This window comes from Centroberyx affinis, unplaced genomic scaffold (genome assembly GCF_046629955.1).
Source record: "Centroberyx affinis isolate AG114_WGS23_722 - 3 ecotype Tasmania unplaced genomic scaffold, CSIRO-AGI_Caff_v1 ptg001882l_1, whole genome shotgun sequence".
NCBI lineage: Eukaryota > Metazoa > Chordata > Actinopteri > Beryciformes > Berycidae > Centroberyx > Centroberyx affinis.
In genome coordinates, this window is record NW_027280254.1 from 109207 (window position 1) to 132219 (window position 23013).

At 42.0% G+C, this 23013-nt stretch overlaps 4 protein-coding genes across 7 annotated transcripts in view; 3 read left to right on the top strand and 1 right to left on the bottom strand.

Moving 5' to 3' along the window:
- Positions 1–1296: 1296 nt before the first annotated feature.
- On the top strand, positions 1297–7571 carry mffa (mitochondrial fission factor a). 3 transcript variants are annotated; one of them, XM_071530097.1, is made up of 8 exons: positions 1297–1477; positions 2470–2687; positions 3076–3248; positions 3635–3726; positions 4792–4962; positions 6226–6282; positions 6533–6617; positions 6714–7571. In XM_071530097.1, the coding sequence occupies exons 2-8, from the start codon at positions 2474–2476 to the stop codon at positions 6843–6845; spliced, it is 924 nt and encodes a 307-aa protein (XP_071386198.1). In that variant the 5' UTR covers positions 1297–1477; positions 2470–2473; the 3' UTR covers positions 6846–7571. The 3 variants fall into 3 exon arrangements, with proteins under 3 accessions (XP_071386198.1, XP_071386199.1, XP_071386200.1); XM_071530098.1 differs by lacking the exon at positions 4792–4962; XM_071530099.1 differs by lacking the exons at positions 4792–4962; positions 6226–6282.
- Positions 7572–8108: 537 nt separating this feature from the next.
- On the bottom strand, positions 8109–10069 carry dnaaf1 (dynein axonemal assembly factor 1). The gene is made up of 2 exons (XM_071530080.1): positions 9178–10069; positions 8109–9073 (listed from the first exon to the last, which is right to left on the bottom strand). The coding sequence occupies exons 1-2, from the start codon at positions 10067–10069 to the stop codon at positions 8109–8111; spliced, it is 1857 nt and encodes a 618-aa protein (XP_071386181.1).
- A 358-nt stretch (positions 10070–10427) lies between these two features.
- mrpl44 (mitochondrial ribosomal protein L44) lies at positions 10428–13062 on the top strand. Its single transcript, XM_071530119.1, has 4 exons — positions 10428–10612; positions 11322–11790; positions 11967–12145; positions 12424–13062. The coding sequence occupies exons 1-4, from the start codon at positions 10437–10439 to the stop codon at positions 12590–12592; spliced, it is 993 nt and encodes a 330-aa protein (XP_071386220.1). The 5' UTR covers positions 10428–10436; the 3' UTR covers positions 12593–13062.
- Positions 13063–14781: 1719 nt separating this feature from the next.
- agfg1a (ArfGAP with FG repeats 1a) overlaps positions 14782–23013 on the top strand; it is a 28634-nt gene continuing 20402 nt past the window's right edge. For both annotated transcript variants that reach the window (XM_071530100.1, XM_071530102.1), the window contains exon 1: positions 14782–15163. In XM_071530100.1, coding sequence (XP_071386201.1) covers positions 14997–15163 — 167 coding nt within the window. In that variant the 5' untranslated portion in view covers positions 14782–14996. The remainder of the gene's footprint in view (positions 15164–23013) is intronic.

The following is a 23013-nucleotide window of genomic DNA, read 5'->3' on the forward strand; positions in this document are numbered from 1 at the left end:
ATATTTCTGTTGTGATTCCGGTGTGATTTCCCAGTTAGTAGATCGGCAGAGAGTCGACTTGTCTCATGTCAACTTGCACCCTTTGAATGGCTCGTCTGAGTCAACGCACCACCCACAGTCACTTGAGGGGCCAACTCCCAAAACCCTCAGCGACACTGAGCATATTCCTCATTTTAACTCAGTGGTCAGTGTCTCCCGCTTTGCTTTCATGTTATCCCTAAGTAGAAACGTAATCGTATCATTAGCCTTGGAAGGATATACAAAATTATTCTCAAATATGAATAATTGATGGATATTCTGGAATATTCAATATAGCTTAAACTGTTCTCAATAATGGGTTTATAGTGGCATTATTGTAGCCTAATTTAGTAGACCTATCACTATAACATTCCCGATAATTTTCTAGCAATTGCTACAGATACTTTATTCTAATTGCCATAGTGTTATTAAGCACAATCGGAAAACAAACATAAAAAATAAATTATGTCAATAATATAAAAAAAAAAAAACTTTAATTTTGGAGCGGATCCGGATCCGACTCATGAACAAGCATAGCACGAACCTTGGCGGAGGTCTGCGCTCTCCGAGTGCCCTTCTAGTTTGTTATGTTTTTTGATGTATGGAACTAGTGCCTGAAAACCATTAAACCAATCACACCCGTTTACAGGAAATACAGCGAATATAGACTAGTCATTTCATTAACAACTTCATTGCACACGTCTCATGTAAACGTATCATTGCTTAAAAGTTGCAAATGCTCCAATAACACTCTTTACAACACTGGAGTGCAGATCTGAACACACAAGTTGTTGGCCCTTATGATAATGGACTATAGCAACAGATGACTAGCCGCTACTAGATTGGTGTACATGATAAAGTGGCTGGTGTGATTCTGATTTATTATGCGATATTTCATAAATATGGCTTAAGTATCTCATAAGTATAGTAGCCTCTCTCAATATTATGAGATACTAAGTCATTACTATGAAATGGTATCTCATAAACATGACTTAGCAGCTCATAATTATGAAATACTAAGTCATAATATTGAGAAGAAATCTCACTTGATGGAAAAAAAGGTAGGCTATGTGCTGTTTTTTTTTTTTACAGGTGGCGGAAACGGGCTTCCATACATGCATAGTAATACTTTATATGCATTATAATACTACCTTGTGATGTGTTTCCCTTTTTTACTTGAGCGCTTGGTACCTTTTTTTTTTAACAGTCTATGGCAGAGACTTTTAATTTCCAAGTAACGTAACTTCCTCCTTGGTGGTTGTTCCTGTTTGGGTCCGAGTCTACAGAGGAAGAGAGGAGGTGACTGTCTCATACATCAACACAAGGAGATGCCTGCTAGCTACATCATCTGTAATACACTTACGTAATTGTGTCATTTGTAGCATATCCTGCAAATCTTGCTCCCTTTAGTATTTATATAATTACTTCTGTGGAGAGGCATCTAGCAACATACCAAAGGGTAAGGAAACGAAGCTAACGCGCTAGCTTGAAATGGCGCTAATAACGTGTTGGCTAGCTGTCATTGACCAACCAAAATTAGCTTCATTTGGTCAAGGTACTCCGATGTAGCCCACTAAGTTAGCCAAGACTGTGGGAGACTTTTGACCAACTAACCACAAGGTAGACGGTACATACTGTAAACATTCGCGGATGCTACTAGCTTCACTAATAATCTAGCTAGACTGAATGTTTGTAATGTTAGCATGTTGTTATCTATGACAACATTCTCAGACGTATGAGAATGTCACTACTTATTATGTGCTCAATTAACTAATGTACTTTTGGTAATGATGATATGTTATGACCATTTTTAAATAGAAAAGCCTAACCGGGGACAGGGGTCGCAAATTAGCCTTGGCTAGAAATCCCATATGCAACACATCTGTATCATGTTATTGTAACCTGTTACAATGTCTGTTTTGCATTGTCCCTGACAAATAAACTAATAAATAAATAAATAATTAAATAAAATACAGACATGTTATGAAATGTTAATTTGCTATAACAGCAATAGTAAAAATAGCCAGCAAACATTTATCGTATCTCAGTGTGCATCTCAGCAAAGTCAGCTTAGCTGGTTAGCCAGCTTTGCTACTGTTAGTCACAATCAGAAGACCTTTATGGTTGTTATCATCATATGACAGCAACACGAGCTCTCTCTCTTTGTAACCCCTGGCTACAGCACTTCAGCTCTACTAGATTTTCGGAGGTTCAGGAGATCCTCTAAGAGATTCTGCCTTCGTGATCTTTATATAATAAGTTAGCTGCAGTTTGATGATACGTGCCATTAAATATGCAGTGTGACCAGTTGAACAGGATTGAAATTGAAAGTATGGATAAGACATAATGTTCAGTCATTATGGCACCATTTTCTTCCCTTGATAATCTTTTTGTGAGTAACAACTAGTTCGGTGTGTTACTGTCAAGCTGAATAACTGTTGTTTTACACAGCCAAATGAACGGAGCAGCCTTCCCCTCCCCCACGGCAGAGATGGCGGAGATGAACCGTATCCACTATGAGCTGGAGTACACAGAAGGGATCAGCCAGCGGATGCGTATCCCTGAGATGCTCAAAGTGGCCGCTCACGCCTCCGAGGACCCTGATTCCGGACTGCAGGAAACCCTTCACAGTGTCATGATGCAAGTCCCAGAGAGAATTGTGGTGGCAGGTAGGTGTACCATTACATTCTCTCTATGTAGGAACTGCCTTTTCAAAATTAAACTGGCACTCAACTATGCACGTCATTGATGACTATCAGCTGACTGTAATGTAGCCATTATGTGGCTTTGTCAGAGCCATTAACAGATTTCAGATATCTTTCTATCAGTGGCACAGGACTTTGTCCATCATCCTGCCCAAGCTACTAGAGGTCAATTTACTGTAATTTAAAAATGTAGGTAAATTGTAGCTTCATTATACACTGCATATGAGAACCGCTTTATGACAAAGGATTTTCCATTTTCAGAATTTAAGGGAAAATACATTCTTTAAATTGATTGAAATAGAAATGGAATTGATCTCAACCCCCAACTCTGATCCACACCTTCTTTTGTCAGGAGACAGCAGTGACCCCCAGTTCACCAGACCCAGGGACCTGGACTTAATCCAGTCCACGCCACTAGAGGCCCTGTCACTGAAGACTCCGCCCAGAGTCCTCACCCTCAACGAGCGGCCTCTGGACTTCCTGGAAGTGGAGCGGAGTGCAGCTCCAGCCCCGCCCAGTGAGGAGGTGAGGAGCTGTTGGAAGCAGAGTCAGGGTTCTCTACAAGTCCTATCACAGTGGCACTGCAACGTGTGGATTACTAGTCAGTCAAAAATCTGAATATTAAGTCTAAGATTTCATACCATCAGCGCACCACCACCACCACCACAGCCACTGTCACAATGTCATGGGGAGAACCCTAGAATGAATACATACATTCGATTTGTTTCTCCAGGGCGTGTACTGTTCCAAATAGAATTAATTTGTTGTACAAAGCTGATGTTTTTGATTGGTCAAAGCGGCTTGGTAAGCTTCATGTCAAACCTACCAAGGCCACTAAATCAAATCCACCCACTGACCACAAGGGAATTGTCAGTAAAAGTACAGACTGTATCTTGTCTTTATCCCTATAGTTGCGGCCCCAAGGGCGGTTACGGCGGGAGCGCTCAGCTAGTGAGAACACAGCTATGCGTCACAACAGCCAGCTGATTCGAAATGACTCCACGTGAGTATTGGCCTGGACATGCCACTATTAGGCTGGTACAGCTCCAATTTATCTCCTATACACACTAGTCTATTGCATCTTTTTTCTAGCTCTCCATATCTTCATCTTTCCCTCGTCCATCCCTGTGTGTTTGCCTCAGTTACCTGGCTTTAGTTGGTTGTCCGTCGTCACTGGAGTTTTGTTGCTAGGCCTGTAGCTGCTTTCATGTTTGAGTTGTTGACATACCCAGCTGTTTATGTCACTGACACTAACCCATTAACACCATATATACTCACATACCACTTTTTGATTTGATCATTTCCAGATCTTAAAATATTTTAGAATTGCACAAAATACTTTGGAAAAGTATTTAGTCACGATTCACATTTGACCACAAGATGTTGTAGACCCATTTCACCTGTTGCAGTTTTTGTTGTTGTGAATAATGTGGTCCTACAGCAGTAGACAGAGAGCAATAGAGCCTAGTTGACTGTCATATTGGCCAGACACTGTGAGAATACAAGTTGTTGAGCACTGACCCAAAATTTCAAATTCAGTCAAAAAAGTAAGGTCTAAAAACTCAGGAAAAAGTCTGTAATTCTGACGTGAAAAATGTGTCGGAACCCTTATATGACATTTCTTTCATTGGACTACACCATTCCTCAAAACAAATGTACGTGATGCCCCTGCTGCTGTTCTACTGATCAGCTCATCACCCGCTGTGACGGGTGACCTTGATTTCAGTGGTCTTTCTTGGGTGGTCTAATCAAAGATTGAATCATTTGCTTGCCCGTGTCTTTAGTTTCACATCTCCTCCTCCATTTCTGTTGGAGTGCTTGGGTGTATGTTAGTGGAGCACTGCTAGTGGTTGGAAAGTTAAATTCTCTTGTCATTATTACAACACTGCTTTTATTTACATCTTTCACTTGGTTTTCACTTTGCTGTCTCTGCGAGGTTAGTAAAGTTGAGGACACTCTCTTTTCCTTTCATTCTCTCCCTCCCCTCCCTCCTTCCCTTCCTTCTTCTTTTCTCTTCTTCTACCTCTTTTCTCTGACTTGGCTGCTCTTATTGGTGGGCACTGAGCAGTGCGACCCCCTCCCCCCCAGCCCCAGCCCCTGTCCGCCCCTGCCCCCCTCTCGCCGTGGCTGAAGACGAGCAGAACCTGTACAGCGCTAGCGGTGTTCTATCTTTCATCCAGTCTACTACACGTCGGGCCTACCAGCAGGTCCTGGAGGTCCTGGATGAGAACCAGCGCAGGTGACCTGCCAATCACCCGTCCTGCTAGGGTTTTGATACTAGCAGTTCCTCTCTATTCACACCATTCAGAAATATAGGACTAGTAGGCTATTTTTACAGACCTCTGTTTCGCATCAGGATCATTAGATCAGTTCTTAACCATCTGTCAAATGGACAAATTAAGTTATTTTTTTAAAGCTTGAAAGTGCTTGGTCTCCTAAACATTGCTTATGGAGGAGATTAAAGACTGCATCATCTGTCTTACAGTTTGGAAGTCCCACTGAATCTTACATTGACTCGCTGCTTTTTAGCTGCTCCCCTGGTGCATTTTCTTGAGAAACACAAAACATTTAGGGAGAAGGAGGCTTTTCACATGACCAGTGGTTCATTCAAGTTTCTGAAATGTTGTATGGCACTTGGGTATGTCGAAAGTGTTTTGTGTGGTGGGCTCAAGTATTACATTCCTAAGAGGTAAAGCACATTTCAACATGACTGTTTGATTGTGAAATGACTATTTCTAACCTTCAGTAACACTATTAATAGAGCATGTTCATTATTTCAAGTGAAATGTAGTCTGATATGCCTGGTATACTTTTCTAATCTGTGGCCTTGGGTCTGTTTGACCCAAGGCATTAAGTAGAGAGACCTCCTATACCAGCATTACATATGTTCTTGTCTAGAACTGGAGGTCTAAATGACAGTATCATCACGTTATGGAAGGTCACCCATTTTGGAACCAGCAATTAGACAAAAGCAAGTTGCACTAGGACTGGTCAAACAGTTTTTATTCAAATTTTAGGTTAGATGAAAGTTTAATGATCCCCTTTGGGAAATTGGGTCATTGCATCAGAACAGATGCAATGACCCAATAGCAATAGTAAAAGCAGTCCATATGAATTGAACTAGCAGTCTTAAGTGCTGTTGCCATGTTACTCCACTGAGTTACTGGCTTGCTCAAAACCTTACTAAACCGTCCACGTACTTAACCTCAGTTCTAGTAGCAGAGAGGTAGTTGAGGATAGTTTGCGAATGTCACAGCAACTGAATTTTTGTGATCTGTTTTGGAAGGATAGAATGAAAAAATATCTTCAGTAATCAGCATTCTAATTGTGTCAAGATACAAGGCTTGTAAAGATTAGTCAAGTATTGGTTTCCAGGACAACACAAAAGGTGTATGTGAGGGACATGCGAGTTGTGTCTGCATGTTTGCAACACTGTACCATGTATGTTGCTCTATCTCTTGTTTTTCCTTTCTCCCATCCCCCTTTTTCCCCACCTCTTTAGCAAACCATCACTGCGAGGGGGGTCGGCTTCAAGCTCCAACCCCCTGCATGAATCCAGGTAACTCCACCTGGCACTCAGAGTCTCCATTTTGTCCCTCTCTTGCTTTTCCTCCTTCCTTTCCTACCTTTCATTCTCATTTCAGACCAAGAAATAAGAGTAATTAACTCTTGGTGGGAAAAAAATCCATTAAAGTTAATTTGCCAGTGTTACCTTACACATTGTGCAAAGGAGCCGTGCGATCTGAAAGAATTATATGCTTTTTCATGACTAGCTTCTGTACTAAAAGTGATTCTGTTTTCTTTTCAAGGCTTGCATTACCACCACTTGACACCTCTCTGGACGGAGGGCCTGATGACATGACTGTCGTCGATGCAGCGACACTTCGACGTCAGGTTAGACCTTCACAAACACATCAGCTCTATCCCATGGAGTGTGTACTAATCTTGAATCCCTTGTGACTGAGATTGGTTTGTTTTATTTATCGATAGCTCATCAAGTTGAACCGGAGACTGCAGCTCTTGGAAGAGGAGAACAAGGAGCGAGCAAAGCGCGAGATGATCCTGTACTCGGTCACTGTAGCTTTCTGGCTCATCAACAGCTGGGTGTGGTTCCGCCGTTAGAGCCTGAACTTATTTCCACAAACCACCGTAAGAGGAGAAACTACTCTCCCTTATTCTGTGTGTCAAATGTTAGCTAAATCTACTCGCTGCACTCAGTCCCTGTACAAGCAAGACCTTGGCGTGTGCACGCAAGGCCTGTTGCACATAGGGATGATTTGATTTTGATTTCATTTATTTAATACATGTACATTTTTATTTTTTTACAATTCTGTATTATTTCACCCATTCTGTTTTCATATGTTTTGTTTTTATTACAAATCTTCTAGCTCAATGATGCTAAGCATGACTAGCTGTAAATATTTGTTCACATCACTCTGAGCTATGGAAATCATTCCTCCAGAGATAAAACATCAGTGTACCAAAACAGGAAAATGGAGCCACAATGTAGAGGTGTAACAGTGGACTGAATGTTGAATATTTATTAGGGAGAGAGTAATATGTGAATTGAATTGAGGAATATAATGCTATGTTGTAAAACGATACATATGACAAATAGTCCTGTATTTTTATTGATGCTTAAAAACGAATGCACACTTCACTATTTGTCATTATTTTGCTATTGTGTGATAGAAGGAACATTATATCTATCACACCTGAGCATGACATACTCTTCTGAAATGGAACATTTTTCAGTTCTTACTTCCACTGGTTAATTTTTCTGTTCATAATGTACCTGTCTAATACTGATAACCATATATTTCATTTTAATAAATGCCCATTACCGTAGCTTAACGTGTCATTATTTCTTAGATGCACTGAAATACAATGCAATGAGTGCAGCTAGTGTACATACTACACTTGTCCAAAAATAACCCACAATCTAGTTCACACTTGTGTTCTGAAATATATGCTCGAGGTATCAGGTTACTGTATTAGGCCATTCCAAAATGGAAAACATTGCTTTTGGACACAGAAGGGATTATCACTTGAAGTGTACAGTGAAAGCTTGAGTGCCACTATAGGGATAAGTATTCTTTGACCAGATAAAGTCAGGATTTATTGATTCCACTTTCACACAAAATGTTATAACTAACAATCATCAATACAAATGTCGAGAAAAAGAGACAGTTGTCAAACTTTGGAACAAAACTGCAGATTAAAATTGTGAACCTACGCTAAAACCATGTGCTCATACTCTATATTTGTTTAGAGCTAAATAAAGTATGTTCAAATTGAAATAGAAAGCTGTGCCCTGATTGGGCTCTTGGTATTGCATCATTACTTTAAAGTAATCTTACAAAATTGTTGTCTGCCCTGAAAGCATCAGTCCAGTTCCTCAATCAAGCAGCGTGGTGGACAGGAGACTTGGTTTGTTTTGGACTTTCCCTGTGGTTCAAAAATCAGTGGCTCGAGGGCATCCCCAGCCTCTGAATCTGCCAATGGTGAAGACTTGTTAGTAACTTGAATTGACGCCTTGCAGTCACTCCTCAAGAACAACAAATTTGTGTCTGCACCCAAAGTAGGTGCGGTCTCATTCTGATATCTGATTGGTTCGTCCTCGTCGCTATCGCCTGATATCACCTCTATTTTTGGCTTGGATACTTGCTGAGAAGAGAGGATTGTTGTAAAGTCCTGGTCCTCCGTGTCCACATCCTCCAGATCAGGCAGATCGTCGATACACAGTGAGCGATGTGGTGGTAGCTGAATGGTTTCCAGGTCTTCTGCTTCCACCAGTTCTGTCACCAGCGGCCCAGGACCATGAGCTGTGATCACTTCATCTGGTTCAGAGAGAGCCGCCTTGATTAGAGGAGGCCGTTTCCTCTCAGACTGCTCTCTCTCTAGCTCCACTTTGCTTGCCTGCCCTCTCTCTGCTTGGCTTCTCACAGACTGGATTCTGCATGACTGGTTTGTCCCTAACTGTTGTTGCTGGGTATCTTCTAGTTGCTCTCTCTCTAACATCTCTGCTGCCGTGCTCTCTCCTTCTCTCTGCTCTGAATTCACTCCCTCTTTCTCTTCCCTCACAGACTGCTTCATCTGTGATTGGTTCTGGTCCTCTTTCTCTAGCTGCTCTCTGACAAACTCCTCACCCAATTGCTCTCCCTCTAGATGTTTATCATCTAGCTTGTCTTCGTCTGGCCCCTCTGTTGATTTTCTCTGTTTCTGTAGGAACTCTTCATGGGCTTCCAGGCTGTCCTGCACAAAAGCCTGGATCTTCTCTCCCTGTGATGAGCTCAAAATCTGGGCCTGGTTCTCCTGCGTCTCTGGAGTGGTGGTCGCCTCAGTCTCCCCTAGAATGAAACAGACCGTACTTTTTTACAGATGCAAATCCACATTTACTCGGTCTATGTGTGTGTGTGTGCAAGGGATTGGAAGTGTTGAAAATTGTATTCACCTTTCTCCTGTAGCTCTCGAAGGCGCCGTCTCTCCAGGGCTTTATCTCGGATCGCCGCCATGGCATCTAAGCTGTCCTGAATTTTCCTCCTCTCTCGTGTTTCCCATAGCTCCCTTTCTTTGCGCTCCCCCTCCAGCCCCCCCACAGCCCATGCCTCTGCACAGGCCCTGTCCTTGGGGAACACGGGTCGGTCGTCAAGGAAGGTGAGCTGTTTGAGACGTACGATCATGGTCTTCCTGTAGTTTGGGATTTGTTTCACCACTTCATTTCCCATTAGATTTAGGACTCGCAATTGCGGCATGCTCTCGAGCACAAGTAGGATCTCTGGGTCGTTTAACGAGTTGTGGGACATGTCCAGAACACTGATGGAGGGGCACTGACTCAGGTGCTCTATGCCCCCCACTGTTTCCAGCTTGTTATGGGCAATCTGCAGAGTGCTCAGCTCAGGAAGGCAGGAGATGTTCTCTATGGTGCGTATGTAGTTGTTGGAGACATTCAGGGAGCAGAGCTTGCTCAGTGGCTCAAGGTTTTCAAGCTTGTACAGGAGGTTCTGCTGAAGGAACAAGCTGCGCAGCTCAGTCTGGGCATGCAGGTTCTCAATGCGTCGCAGCCCATTGCTCTCCAGCCAAAGACACTTCAGTCCTGTGTACTCCTCTAAGTTCTCTATGGTGGAGAAACCTTTGAAATGCAAATACAAAGTGTCATTCAGGCAAGGTGTTATGTAAAGTTTGTTTTCCTTACAGTGGTCTTTCAGGAATTTCTTTGTGATTCTTGGCCCTGAATCTTTTTCTTTTTTATCTTGAAGTGGGGCTTGCAGTGTTTTTTCATTAGTCTTTTTTTCTTGAGGCTGATCTCCGTTGACTTCTGCCTCTATGAAGGAGCCGCAGTTCATCGTGGTATCAACTTCATCTTTGATAGGGAAATCAATTATCTCGGCATCTCCAGCTTCCAGTTGATTTGCTTTTACCTCCTCTTCTCCCCTCGTTTCATGGACCTCAGCAGACAACATCGCCAGAAAATATCTAAAATTAGCGAATCGGAGAAATGACCCGCCTTAAAGTTATTTCGAAGATGTTTTATGAGAGTTAGCAAGTTGTATAGTCCGATAAGTAGGCTACTCAACAGTCTGCTCTGTTAGCTAACGTTGTCCTCTGTTGCTATGGTAACGCTTGGTCATCACGCTGCGTCCAGGACCGGATATTGTTTGTTTCGCATGGGAACGTTTTAACTGTTACACTTGCTGCTGTCAGTGAGCCGTCATGGCGTCTGGGTACATAGTAAATCGTGGTGCACTAACATTAGGAATTCATTACCAACGTGTCAGTACAAATATCTCATTCACACAGATTAGAGAGAAAAAGCGATGGATGAGGGCATATACACGCATCATGGAAAGGAAGTTAAAGCTCGAAGGACCGCCGCCTCCGAAGCCACGGTAATGCTAGCTGGCTAACATGAGAGCGTTAGAGAGCAACTCAAGGCCATTACCGTTTGTGATCTGTATGGTGGGAGAGATTGCATGGTCATGCACTGTTGTTTTTTTTTGCTTTTGACACTATCGGTAGTTGGTTAGCTAAAATGTTCACTTATGACAATTAATAGTTAAATTGTGTGTTTGTGTGTACTCTGACTAGTTACCTAGGCCTGTTTGAATAAACATTACACATATTTTCAGTGAAAAACAGTTTGCACTTTGCTCGAGTCTCAAGTCCCAAGTCCCTAAATGCCAAGTCCATGTCATTAATGTCAAGTCTCAGGTCTAAATGTAGAACACCACGTCAAATCAAGAACACATGAAGAGTCAAATAGCAATTTAATATCTTAAAGTAAACAAAATATCTAGGGCTTTTCAATGCAATATTGTTTGATAGTATAAAAACGTGGTAAGTGCATCATGAGTTTTATTTCTATAATCAGTTTCAACTTCTCTAAATTCAACCATTCCACACAAATTCAGAAAACAGAATTTAAAGTCAGTTGTCTGGTGGAACAGATCTCATAACTTTCAATCTAAGTCATCAAGATCCCAAGTCAAGTCTCAATTTCCAAGTCATGTACTCAAGTCCCCACCTCTGCCGTTTAGCATAAATGTGTTCTACTTTCTAAGTTATTTAGAATGAAGCCCATGTTGTACTATCTTCCAGCTCTCAAAAGCCTAACTGGGATTACCATGCCGAGGTTCAGGCTTTCAGCAGCCGTCTGCAGGAGAACTTCCCCTTGGAGCTGCTGAAGACAGCCTTCGTCAATCCCTGTTACCTGCAGTTCGAGCAAGAGAGGAGACGGGCGTTAGGCGTGAACTCTGAGACAACCGCTCTTGTTCTGAGAGATAATATTCAGCTGAGTACACAAGGAGCGGGTTTCACCAGGAGCTTCCTGACCGACTGGTGCAGGGCCAGCTTCCCGAGCCTGCACAGTGAGGGTGTGGCGGCCATCGTAGGACACCTCACCGGCTCGGAAGTGGTGTGCTATGTAGCGAAGAACCTCGGCATTGAAGATCTAACAATGAACGCAGAGGTCCCCGTCCCTGACGATGTGCTCTATTCAACTTTCATGGCTGTGATCGGAGTGCTGCAGGAAAGCAGTGGACCAGAGCGAGCAGGATTTTTCCTCAGGGTAAGAGACTTGACTGTACAGTGTCCTGGGCCCACAGTATTTTAATAATCCCATGAAATGGCATTTTTACTTCCTGGATTTGATGCATTTCCTGTTGAAACAGGATGTTGAGGCAGCCTGATGACTCCCCTTTCCCTCCCTCTGTCTCTCTCACCGCTCCTCCTCCCCCTCCCTAGGATTTCCTGGTCACTCAGCTGATAGGGAAGGACCTGTTTGATATGTGGACAGTGGTCGACCCCATGGGGCTCCTGGTGGAGGAGCTTACTCAGCGGAACGTTCCTCTTCCAGAGCCCCGCCTCATCAGGTCAGCGGGGGCCAGCACTGTCCTGCCACTCTACTTTGTCGGCCTGTACAGGTATGTGAAACACAGTGGATGCCTTTATCCAAAGTACAGTGAATCCATGTGTTTTTTTAATGAAGTAGGTAGGAATCGAACTCCAACAAGGCTTGTGGCATGTCCTATTCATTAAGTTATATTATGAACGCTTCTTGAAGTCTGAGTGCGATGTTTGACAAAATGGAATAATGCACGACTGCCTTTAACGTGTTTGACGAATGCAAATAATTCATGATAAACCCGATTACAGTGTTTGTCTTTGTCTGTGTGTTTGTCTATCTGTTGTGTGGCTTCAGCGATAAGAAGCTTCTGGCTCAGGCTCCAGGAGAGACGGTTCTGGCTGCGGAGGAAGAGGCAGCTCGCGTGGCCCTGCGGAAACTCTACGGCTTCACTGAGAACCGCAGACCGTCCGACTTCTCCCCACAACAGAAGCAGCAAGTCGCTCAGTCCATCAGCAGCAATTAATGAACAAACAACTCCCGTCCTGCAGCAGAGAACCATTTGAAGGGGGTGCAGGTGGGGGAGAGGCGTGCATCCACCTTGTTAACAGGAAATATATGATACATCATCCTTTTGCATTATGGATTTTAGGGAGAAAGTGAAGGAAATCAAGGTCACCATCTCCCTTGTTAAATGTTAACAAATCACAGACTGTCCAACTAGGTACTCATTGAGTTTGATTCAGTGACCTTAGGCATTTTAATGTCAGTTGGCACAGAAAGAGGAGAAAAAAACCTCATTGTCAAAATAAAAAGTATCTTCGTTTTTTTTATAAAATGTTTGTTGCAAGATCCTATTTGCCTTGGTGTATTTGCAGGCAGAAATCAAATCCAGGCATTTCAAATATGTTATCTGCTCATACTTGTAAATAATAGAACTGCCATTTGGTTTGCTAGGTTTTCTGTTATTTTGTTGATCTGTAATAAAGCATATGTGTACATCATGAAAATGTATCCTATGTGCCTCTTTCTATCATCACTATTTTTTCCCATATCATTAAGTAATCTCTTATTTTACTGAACATTACTGAACATGTTCTTCTATTCCTCACAGCCAAATCATGCCATGGAATGCTTCAGGACAGTGTCAGCTGAGATTACTGTAAATTCTCAGACAACCCATGACATTGAGATTACAATATGACAGTCTTCTTATAATGTAGAATTGTTTGAATTGTCACTCATTTCCTTTATCTGTGGCACTGTTGCCCTGAGTCCATATTCAGAGTTGTTAGCCCCCGAGCTATTGGGGTTTATTGCTGGAGATGCAGTAACTGTTAAATACTAATTGCACTTACTGTATATTTCAGGATTCTTTTAACATCAGTATAAACCATAACACAATTCACAATTATTTGTGAGATAATGTGGTGGAAATAAAACACGGGCCAAGCTACAGTGGTTCAAATAGTATTCCACCTTGGCTATTTACACTTAATGTGTTTAAAATTATTTCAAAATGACCTTTTGGATGAATATATTTAAGTTAGATTTAGGCTATTCTGAGGAGGATGTTGTAGAAATGTATGTGACGGTATGAATGGGTTGCTACCAAGATTTTCAACACTCCATGCCATATGTTACTCAGACTTCATCTGTAGGCTATGGCTAAGGGTTTGAACAGTGTTTTCCTTTCGTTCTGATTCTGTCATTCATGCTAAAATTTCTAATGTTATGTGTCCTCCACACATCTCAGTGGGAGGGCACTGAGCTCAGAATGAACAAGTAGTTCACTGGTGGATGGTATTCAACTCCAGTACCTGCTCTACCTCCTTTACCCACTTATTTCTGAGGCAAAAAACAAAATCACCCTCATACAGCTAATTGCAAAAATACAAAGGCCGCACATTTAGTGGCAATTTTCTTTGAATGGGAAATTGGACAGGACAACTGATAAATGAGCCCTAGATATTTTCTTTTTTGTAGAATTTAGGCAAAGGGGACATATTTTAGCATTTATTCATTTGCTTTACATTAATAAGTCAAGTGTTTATCAATTTGCATTGTTTTCTTGCGTAATTTAGATGTTCTGTACAAGTAACTTAACACTGACATTACGCATAACATTAAACATTAACATTATTGTAACAGGACACTTCACTTTCTACAACCCTTGGACCCCTAAAAAATGATGACTGATGCAGTGATAATGCTGAGTCGCTCGGTGGTGCTGGTTTGCCAACGAAAGCCTAGAAGCGGGCCAACCGTGACCCCCCTGTCTTGACTATAACCAAAGATAGTTAACCAACAAGAGAGTTCACGCCCGACTTTTTCAAGGCCGGAAATCACCTCGGTCACGCCTACAGTTGTCTAAAATTAGAACGTTAATTAGGCTACAAGCCACCTAGCATGATACCTATCTAATACAAGCAACCAAATTATTCAACAATCTTCATGAATATTCATACTGACATCTTCCTTCACCATACTACGCATGTACGAGACAGAAGCAACTGCTAAGCATTTTTGGGTTCGTTAATTTATAGATATGTAGGACCACAACGCTAGTAGTACAAACATTACGGTGTTGGCTGAATCAAATCAGCCTCTCACAGAAAAAAATATATCAGACCTCCCATTGAGTCTCAGCCAAGGAGAAGCGGTCGAGACTGCATAACGGATTTAGGCGAAGACGGAAGTAAGCAGAAGGAAGTATCTCGCTTTGTCCGCGAGCCTTCTGATACAACGCCTCAAACTCCTTGTTCTTAGAGACGCGAGGCCGCCCTGACAGCAGAACTACCTACCTACTCTCCCTCTCACTGTTTTAACGGGTCGGTAACCGTTAACCAGCCGGATCTTTTGTGTTCATCGCAGCTGACTCCCTAATCTTCCCTGGTTTTATTTTATTCTCCCCCCCTGTGTCCCTTACCATGGCGGCGAGTGCGAAACGAAAGCAAGAGGAGAAACACCTGAAGATGCTCAGAGAAATGACGAGTTTGCCTCCCAACAGAAAGTGCTTTGACTGTGATCAGCGCGGCCCAACCTATGCCAACATGACAGTGGGCTCATTCGTCTGTACCTCCTGCTCTGGCATTCTGTAAGTTGTTCAGTGACCTTAGCCAGACATGGCGCACACATAGAATTAACGTTTTGTTATCCCTTCAGCTAACGTTATATACGGCAACCTCAACGTTAGCCAGCTAGCGTAAGATGACTAGCGTTAGCTAACGTTACTTACGTTATATCTAGTATGACTAGCGAGTTAGCTTGTGTCGACATTGTCTTGCTGTATTGGGTGGGGTAGTTGGGGTGTCAGTATTTAGCACAGCAAGCTAGCAACCACCCGAAATGCTAGCTAACTTTAGCCTGCAAATGCTAGTCAATGGAACTTATCTGACATTTGCAAGCTGGTCTTCCAGGGTTTGTAAGATAAGCCAGCTATCTACAACTGCTACTAGTTGCTGGTAACATTAACGTTAGGTAGCACCACCTTGTAATTGACTTCGTTGTGGAGTTGCATGCCCCCCACACACACAACATGGATACCAGAACAATTAAATTATTCACTAATATTTGTCAAAATATTTCTGCTTCGACCCATATCCATGAATTGTATTTGTTCTTGTAACGTTAGGTCACGTTAAAACCATGACGAGAATTATAAATTGTGGTTTTAAGTATAGTGGGAAAAAAATGCTTTATTCTTAGAATTTTGCTTATGTCGCTAATCGGGACGTCTTCTTGTAATCACATTACTGGCTGATAATGCAATCCCATTTTTGTGCCGTCATCAGAGAGTCTGTATGCGTAAGCAGTAATTTTGATGCCCAAATATCGATTTCTGTATCACGTTTTAAAATCCTATACCAGTCTGGCTCTCAGACATGCACTCACACAGTGCTCTCTGCTTCTCTACAGCCAATTGCCCCAAAACTGCTAGTTTACACATTTATAATAAGCGAAATCCCAGTGCATTTGACTCCAACGACGATTTAAATACTCAGTCAAACTATTGATATTTTCTGCACCTAGATATTTTGACTTTTGATAGTATTTGTCTGACTTAAAGCTTTGCTGTACAGTTGTGTAACCAAGCATCTGTAGCTTGGGATTTGGGATTAGTGAAGCAGTCCATTTCTCCTTATTCAGCTAAAGATATTCTACCTCAATTCAGCTGTCAAATGTTTCATAGTTAAAAGCTTTTGTGGGGAGATGTGATGCTGACCAAAACAAAAAACAAAAAACAAATGGCACTCAGAGTATCCAACATGCAAAATGTAGTAATGATGTGGTAATGACTTCACCTCATGATTCTCTGAGGATTTCTGGCCTGTTCCTATGATGGGGTATATATCGACCTATATAGGAAATCATTGGGGTGTATTGACCTATATGCGAGGGCATTGTGCTAATATCCTCATAATCACTCTCCTCTGAAGACTTTTGAGGATTTAAGTATTATACTGCATTCCCTTATGAGTGCATGGACTTCTTGCACACTGTAAACCAGTGTGCTCACATACTGTATACCAAGTGTTGAAAATCACACAGCATAGTTCCATGTCCCCTTTCACTCGCTGTACGCCAGTCCTACAGAAAGGCTTTTCGACACATAGGCCAGATCTGCTTAACAGACATGGCCTCCAAGGTAAAGTGTTATCTCTACACTGTTAGAAGTGACAATTCTGATCCTCTCTTTGCCACAAAGTCCCATCCCTGTTCACTAATTGTTTACCCAGGCTTTTGTAAACCTACAAAAGATGTTTGCTTAGCACAACCTTGTGTAATTGAAAGCGCTTCTTAATGCTGGAGAAGAGCAAATTGACAGTTGGCTATTAACAGGTAACCCAATAAGTCGTTCATCTGTCCATCCTGTTCTGCTCAATCACACAGGCAGCAGCCTGCACTTGTACTTCCTTAATGTCTTATGGAGGTCACCCCGTCATTCTCCGTTTGTGAATAATGGTTAATCTAATAATGTTGTGGGGAAAAACAAAATTATGTGCCGTCTTTCAGTCTCCGCTGATGTCGTTTTAGCTTTATTAGCCTAGTTGGTAGAGAAACGGATGTCTTCTCTGATTTAGGTCATGTTCTTCCAGACTGCTTTTGAGTCGCCCCACATCTTCTTCATAGGGTTTGCCCCTCAGACATTGCGTAGGGTACAGCTCTTGCTTCATTAGGTGCATTTATGGCCTTAAACTGTTTTGGCTTTGGTTTAGTATGGCATTGAAAATAATGAGAGCAACTGTCTGTCTGCTGATGGGCAGAGGAGTTTCGCCTCACTCTCTCTCCTATAGTTCTGCAGGGAGTCCACTGTGAATTTCCAAGCTGTTCACCCTACGGTGTTAAACTGTTATTTGAATTAATTGAGTTATTTTATAAGGTCTCAGATCCACAGTGTGTGTCTCTCTCTCTCTCTCTCTCTCTCTCTCTCTCTCTCTCTCTCTCTCTCTCTCTCTCTCTCTCTGTCTCTCTCTCTCTGTCTCTCTCTCAGAAAATAAAACTGTCACGTGTGGAATTTAAGCAGCATAAATCTTCCCAGCAGAAGAGTGTGGGTTTGAAAGGATTGATGTCTGCCTGATGTATGCAGGAAGCCTGGTGTGATTGTAGGGTCAGGAAGTGGTATGGCCCCACTGTGCCGCTTCATCAGCAGCATGTGATGTTAAATGCGCAACAGGAAGTGGTGGAGGGGTCACTGTCTGCTTTTTTCTCCCTTTAGTTCTCGAGAGGCATAGGCACCGACATTGTGTGAGAGAGCTAACGGTGTCATGCTCAGGCTTGATATATTGTTTTGGCTGCTGTCTTGGCTGCTCTACTAAGACTGTTGCACAAATTAGGGTAGTGTTCGCTTTACTTGGTCCTCTACAAAGAAGCAAAACAGTCCCACCAATTCCTAACTTTAACCCCCAACACCTGTGTGTTGTGCCTACCCCTGTAGGCACATTGCATTTGCATTGCATTGCATGCATTTACCTTGAAAGGTCATATTCCTGGTTTAGAGTGCAGTCTTTTAAGTCTTAAACAATGCATTCACCAGGCATTGTCTAGGCATAGGAGTTGGCAATGGTTCATTACTTTGAATCATTACTTTGAAGTCACTACTATCTCTACCTCTGTCTCTTTTTAGCCATAGGCCATTTGATTGCCATAACATTCTCTAGTCATCCTAGTTACCTCAATGGACCCCATGGCCAAATGTCACTCAACATTCAGTCTGATACTAGTTATCTTAAAATCATCTTGCTAACAGACGCTATGTATGATGTTCACAAGAATGTATTTGTGCAGTTTTTATTTTTCTACACATTCTATTTTTCCTGGTTTTCTTGTGTTCTCACGTTACTAGTTTAAAATTGTATGTAGGCTATAGAACCTACTACAGTTATTTGTGCCATACTTTTTACATCTGCTATTTGGGCAGTAAAAGAGTGTTTACTTGTTTAGGGGTGATAGTAGGGGCACCGTTACCTTCCTCATAACCAACCCCCCCCCCCCTTAGTTGTGGTGTTTAATGGCTGGAGTTGGAATCTGCTATGTAAACACATTCCAGATGAAGGTGGAGGCTTCCCCAGGAGGAACACTGCTCACAATGTCTCTTGCTGGAGTGTTGCTCATGTCAGGAAGTAACCTCTCTTGCCCTATGTGTTCCTGAATAAGCAGGCCTGTAACAATGACTTGACCATGGCAGAGGTGAGGAGTTGTTACTGACACCAAATATCTAATCGCTGCCTAATGGTGAGTTGACAGATTGGACTTGAAGTTTTAGAATTTCAATTATAATTTCCCATTTGGCAGAGGCTTTTATCCAAAGCGACGTACATATGAGATTTTAATACAACATAAGCAAGGATCTTGTCAGGAGAGAACAACGAGAGTAAGTGCCACAAGTTTTATACAGTGCGGTCCACGTTTTGATTTTCCTGTGTCCCTGACATTTGATTTCTCAAAGAGATGCAGCACATTCAACAATTGTCTTCAATGTATTTGTTAATCATTAACGATTTCCATTACTTACCTTGAAACAGGCACAATCGGAAAATCAGGTGTTGAGTGGAACTGTTTATTGGAGAAAATGGTGCCACAGAGCTCAGTATCGCTCGGAGGAACTACAGTGACTACAAAGTGGAACCAGTGGGTGTGACTTACATAGCATATTGGGAGAAGTAGTTAGACTAGCAAAGTGAAGGATGGTGCATAGCCTCTTTTCTCTTCTGGGACTTGGCACTGCCAGTTTCTCTCACCCTGGAGCTGTCAGAGTATGCAAATGAGCGTACAGTGGTCCCCTGCTGAGCTGGTCTGATATATAACACTGTTGTAGCTACTGGCTCATAATTATTTTACTGGGCAATATGTCTTCATATGCTCTGATACACCACACTGCCCAGTAGACTTGTGATGTGAAAGTTCATGGACTTCAGATCAGACAATTGCCAATGAGTCAAGTTTTATTTTTTATTTTTTTTGAGAATGTGCACTAGGCATGGGATGATATGAACATTTCATGTCACAATTATCCTGTCCAAAATAATTGCGATTCACGATATTATCCCGATAATCATCAAAATATGCTTAAAACTCTTACAGTGGCACTAAAACATACTGGAATCAATTTACCTTACATTTTGTTAAGAAACAGATAAGGATAGATTCAGACTCTCGCCAACACCCAGCAGGTAATCACAATGAGAGAAAAAAATCCATTAATAAAAAGAATCTACCTATCAACCTGATATCCAAGCATTCACATGTTCAATTAGTTATGTGTTGTAAATGCACAGTAAATAAATAACTTGTTTTGTTTTCTGATCACACAGACAGAGGTACAACAAGGACAGCAGAATGAATATGGCAAATGGCAATTCAAAATAAATCAGGAAATCAATAGGACTGTACGTTAGTGAGCTAGACAGCTTCAGTCACTCGTGAGGATATTCACGCTCGTGAGGATATTCATGATTATCCTGATAATGGAAATTCACTAAGATAAAATTATCTTGAGTGTTTTTATCACGATAAAAGATAAAATCTTATATCCTCCCATCCCTAATGTACACACACATACAGTCACACATTTGAAATGTAAGTGTCAGAATTGCTCAGTTGGACCATTGGACAAAGACGGTATCATCATATTGAGACCTTGAGGGCTCCTGGAACTCGCTCCCAGTATCTGACCTAGTTTCCTCCTCGTGAGGCTGGTAACTGATCATTCACCTGCCCCAGGCCACTGAAAAACGCATACATGCTCATACACACAGTTTTCTCACACACACATACACACACACTCCATTGCTTTGTAGAAGTCAGTGTAGAGAGGCGGTGGTGGAAGTAAACTAGTATACTCAAATCAAGGACTCTGTTTTGTCCCATCACCCATTTCAGATGATGGATTTTGCAAGGACCCTACCAATGTTGAAAAGACTGTAGTCATTTTTAGGTGTGTTTCCTGAGAAATGTGTTGCACTCTTTCAACCTTAGTTGTCTTTTTTAAAACTTGTGACCAGCATGACATACTGGTCATGACCCTGAAAGCTGATGAAGTGTCATCACTTGTCCTTTTGGCTGTAGAAATAAGCCTAGTCAGTTCCTGTGGGCCTACTGCCTTTTTAGGCCATGACACATCTTTTCAACTTTTTGAGACCGTATAGACGTGAAATGTTCCCAGCAACAATGGCCAAGGGTTTCTTTTCATGATATAAGTTCTCTAAAGCCATCTTTGTATGGTTTCTCTCAGTTGTCACTCCCCATCCCTTTTGCAAGCAGTATTGCTGCATTCCATTGCATAAAACTGTTGTATCATGGCCTTTAGGGCTGAATTATGGGAACCATTCAGCAACATGGCTCAATTCTGCTATTCACATGTTTGCATTTAACCCCCAGCTTATACTTGTCTGTGTGCACATACTGTGCATGCAAAGATGATTATGTTAATCTCTTACATTTTACACCCATTTATGAGTGTAGGGTTCACTACCATATGTCACAGGTTGGGATCCCATGTTACTTTTTTAATTAGCAGTGTAGAAGTCACACAAATTATCAAACGACTGAGATGGGACACTTGGGAGAATTGAAATGCTAAATTATTTCCTGATTGAACCTAATGTTAATTGTAGACATCCACCATGGTGGGTCCTGTCATTGTACTTATCAGTGAGCCAGTAATTGAAGCTAGTTATCTCTGAGGGGTTTCATGCAAAGGGTGTCACTTGTTGTAAACTGCTGGCATGTAGCTACAGTTAACACTGTGTACTTGAACAGCACTTTATTTTAAATGTTTTGCTGTACTTTTGCTTCTTTGGATGTGAATTGACACAGTGACTTGGAGGTTAAAGTACAGACTGCCTGGGTTAATTTGTGTCATGTCATAGCTCACTGTTTCAAATGATACCTGTTGTTTGTGACACTAGGCGGAACAGTCGGCTGATTGGTTGATGCTGTGAAGAGAATGGGTGGAGATGGGAACAAGTGCTGTAAGGGCTAACAGCAGTGAATAATTTAGTAGTCTTGTCTAGTATTACGCTGCCTATCGGATCCGACGCCTCTATGGCTTTTCTTATGTCACCAAGGAGATTGTGTTTGTTAATTGGGAAGTGCGGCTCTCATTCCTACATCAAGTACAGTCGGGGTGGGCGGGGGGGAGAGAACTAACAGAAAAGTGCCACGGTGCTAGCTTGCCAAGCATCAGGACAACAAATGCTTCTGGACTCTTTTGCTGTAATGTGTAACTAAAATAGAGTATCAGCTGCACACACTTATTAAAATATAACCATCCACCTCATGTTACTGAATTTCTGTTTAATAGTTCTAGCCTAGCCCTTTAACTTTGTTCAGTGCTTTGTAACTTTGTCAAGAAAAGTGCTGTACAAATATACTTAGTCTACTTATTTAGGCTAATCCTGTTCGGTGGAGGGGCCACGGGGCCTAAAATTACAAGTTATGAATTACAGTGTACATTCATAACCTTGAAAGGGCCTTCACTAAGGTTCTTTGATAGTAATAAATTCAGCTCTGTAAGTTTTGTGTAGGTTGCCTCAGTGTTTTTAGATGGGTCCCTCTTAGGAGATGCACTGTCCTAAATCTTATCGCCAGATTAGGATGTTAGTTTTCATACCTACAGGCCTGTGCAATTGCCAGCAGAGCTGAATCAGGAAAATGCAAGGCAGGCTAAGCAGGTGGTGTGGACAACAGGATGTATAGGAATGGGAAAGGTCTCTAGTACAGCTGCCTGTTCCAGCGTCTTGGCAACATAGGCAAATAGTTCAGGAGAATGTGCAGAGTGCTTGATTTATCTTGTCAGCAGTATACCCATGCTTAAGGCTGCTTTTAAAAATTGTCTGTCTTGATAAGAACACTTCACTTAAAGTAGACTAGATGAAAATTTTGAAACCCTATTCAGACGTGTTTTTGCACCTCCCCTGGACACGGCCCTCACAACACCTTACACTACCATCATTGAGAGACACACACACGCACAAGCTCACTTTCTAATAACACTCACACACCTGTTTAGAGTCTTCTTGAACTTTTGGAGAGGCTTGGGTGGTAACATTGCCGAAGGTTTGGGCTTGGTGGGGGGTTTGAGGGAGGTGTGGGTGAGAGTTAAATGCTTTGTTCAGACAGGCAGCTAAAATCAGATTTTTTTTGTCTTTTTCGCATGCCCGAATCAAGTAAGTCTGAACAGCATCCAATCCAAACATCCAGTCTTTTCAGATGATATTTAAACCACATTCATTAGTGGTTTTGAAATTGCATCTCTGAAAATGCAAGTCAGTGTGACCACTCAGATTGGTAGAGTAAGGGATGCCAGTGTTTTTAAAATCTTTCCTCTTCATTCAAAGTGAGGTGAGATGTTTGCTTGTTCATGGTTTCTTGTTGTGTAGTCTGTGGTTATAATGTAACACTCCTCTGGGAGTCAGTATGGCAGTGTCAACAAAACACTGACGT

Excerpts from the sequence above, each read along its gene's own strand:
- mffa (XM_071530097.1), top strand. The coding sequence starts at position 2,474 with ATGAACGGAGCAGCCTTCCCCTCCCCCACGGCAGAGATGGCGGAGATG. Across the intron at positions 2,688-3,075 it reads AGAGAGAATTGTGGTGGCAG|GAGACAGCAGTGACCCCCAG; the intron begins GTAGGTGTACCA and ends TTCTTTTGTCAG. Across the intron at positions 4,963-6,225 it reads CTGGATGAGAACCAGCGCAG|CAAACCATCACTGCGAGGGG; the intron begins GTGACCTGCCAA and ends CCACCTCTTTAG.
- dnaaf1 (XM_071530080.1), bottom strand. The coding sequence starts at position 10,069 with ATGAACTGCGGCTCCTTCATAGAGGCAGAAGTCAACGGAGATCAGCCT. Across the intron at positions 9,074-9,177 it reads TCGAGAGCTACAGGAGAAAG|GGGAGACTGAGGCGACCACC; the intron begins GTGAATACAATT and ends GTTTCATTCTAG.
- mrpl44 (XM_071530119.1), top strand. The coding sequence starts at position 10,437 with ATGGCGTCTGGGTACATAGTAAATCGTGGTGCACTAACATTAGGAATT. Across the intron at positions 11,791-11,966 it reads GAGCAGGATTTTTCCTCAGG|GATTTCCTGGTCACTCAGCT; the intron begins GTAAGAGACTTG and ends CCCCCTCCCTAG. Across the intron at positions 12,146-12,423 it reads TACTTTGTCGGCCTGTACAG|CGATAAGAAGCTTCTGGCTC; the intron begins GTATGTGAAACA and ends GTGTGGCTTCAG.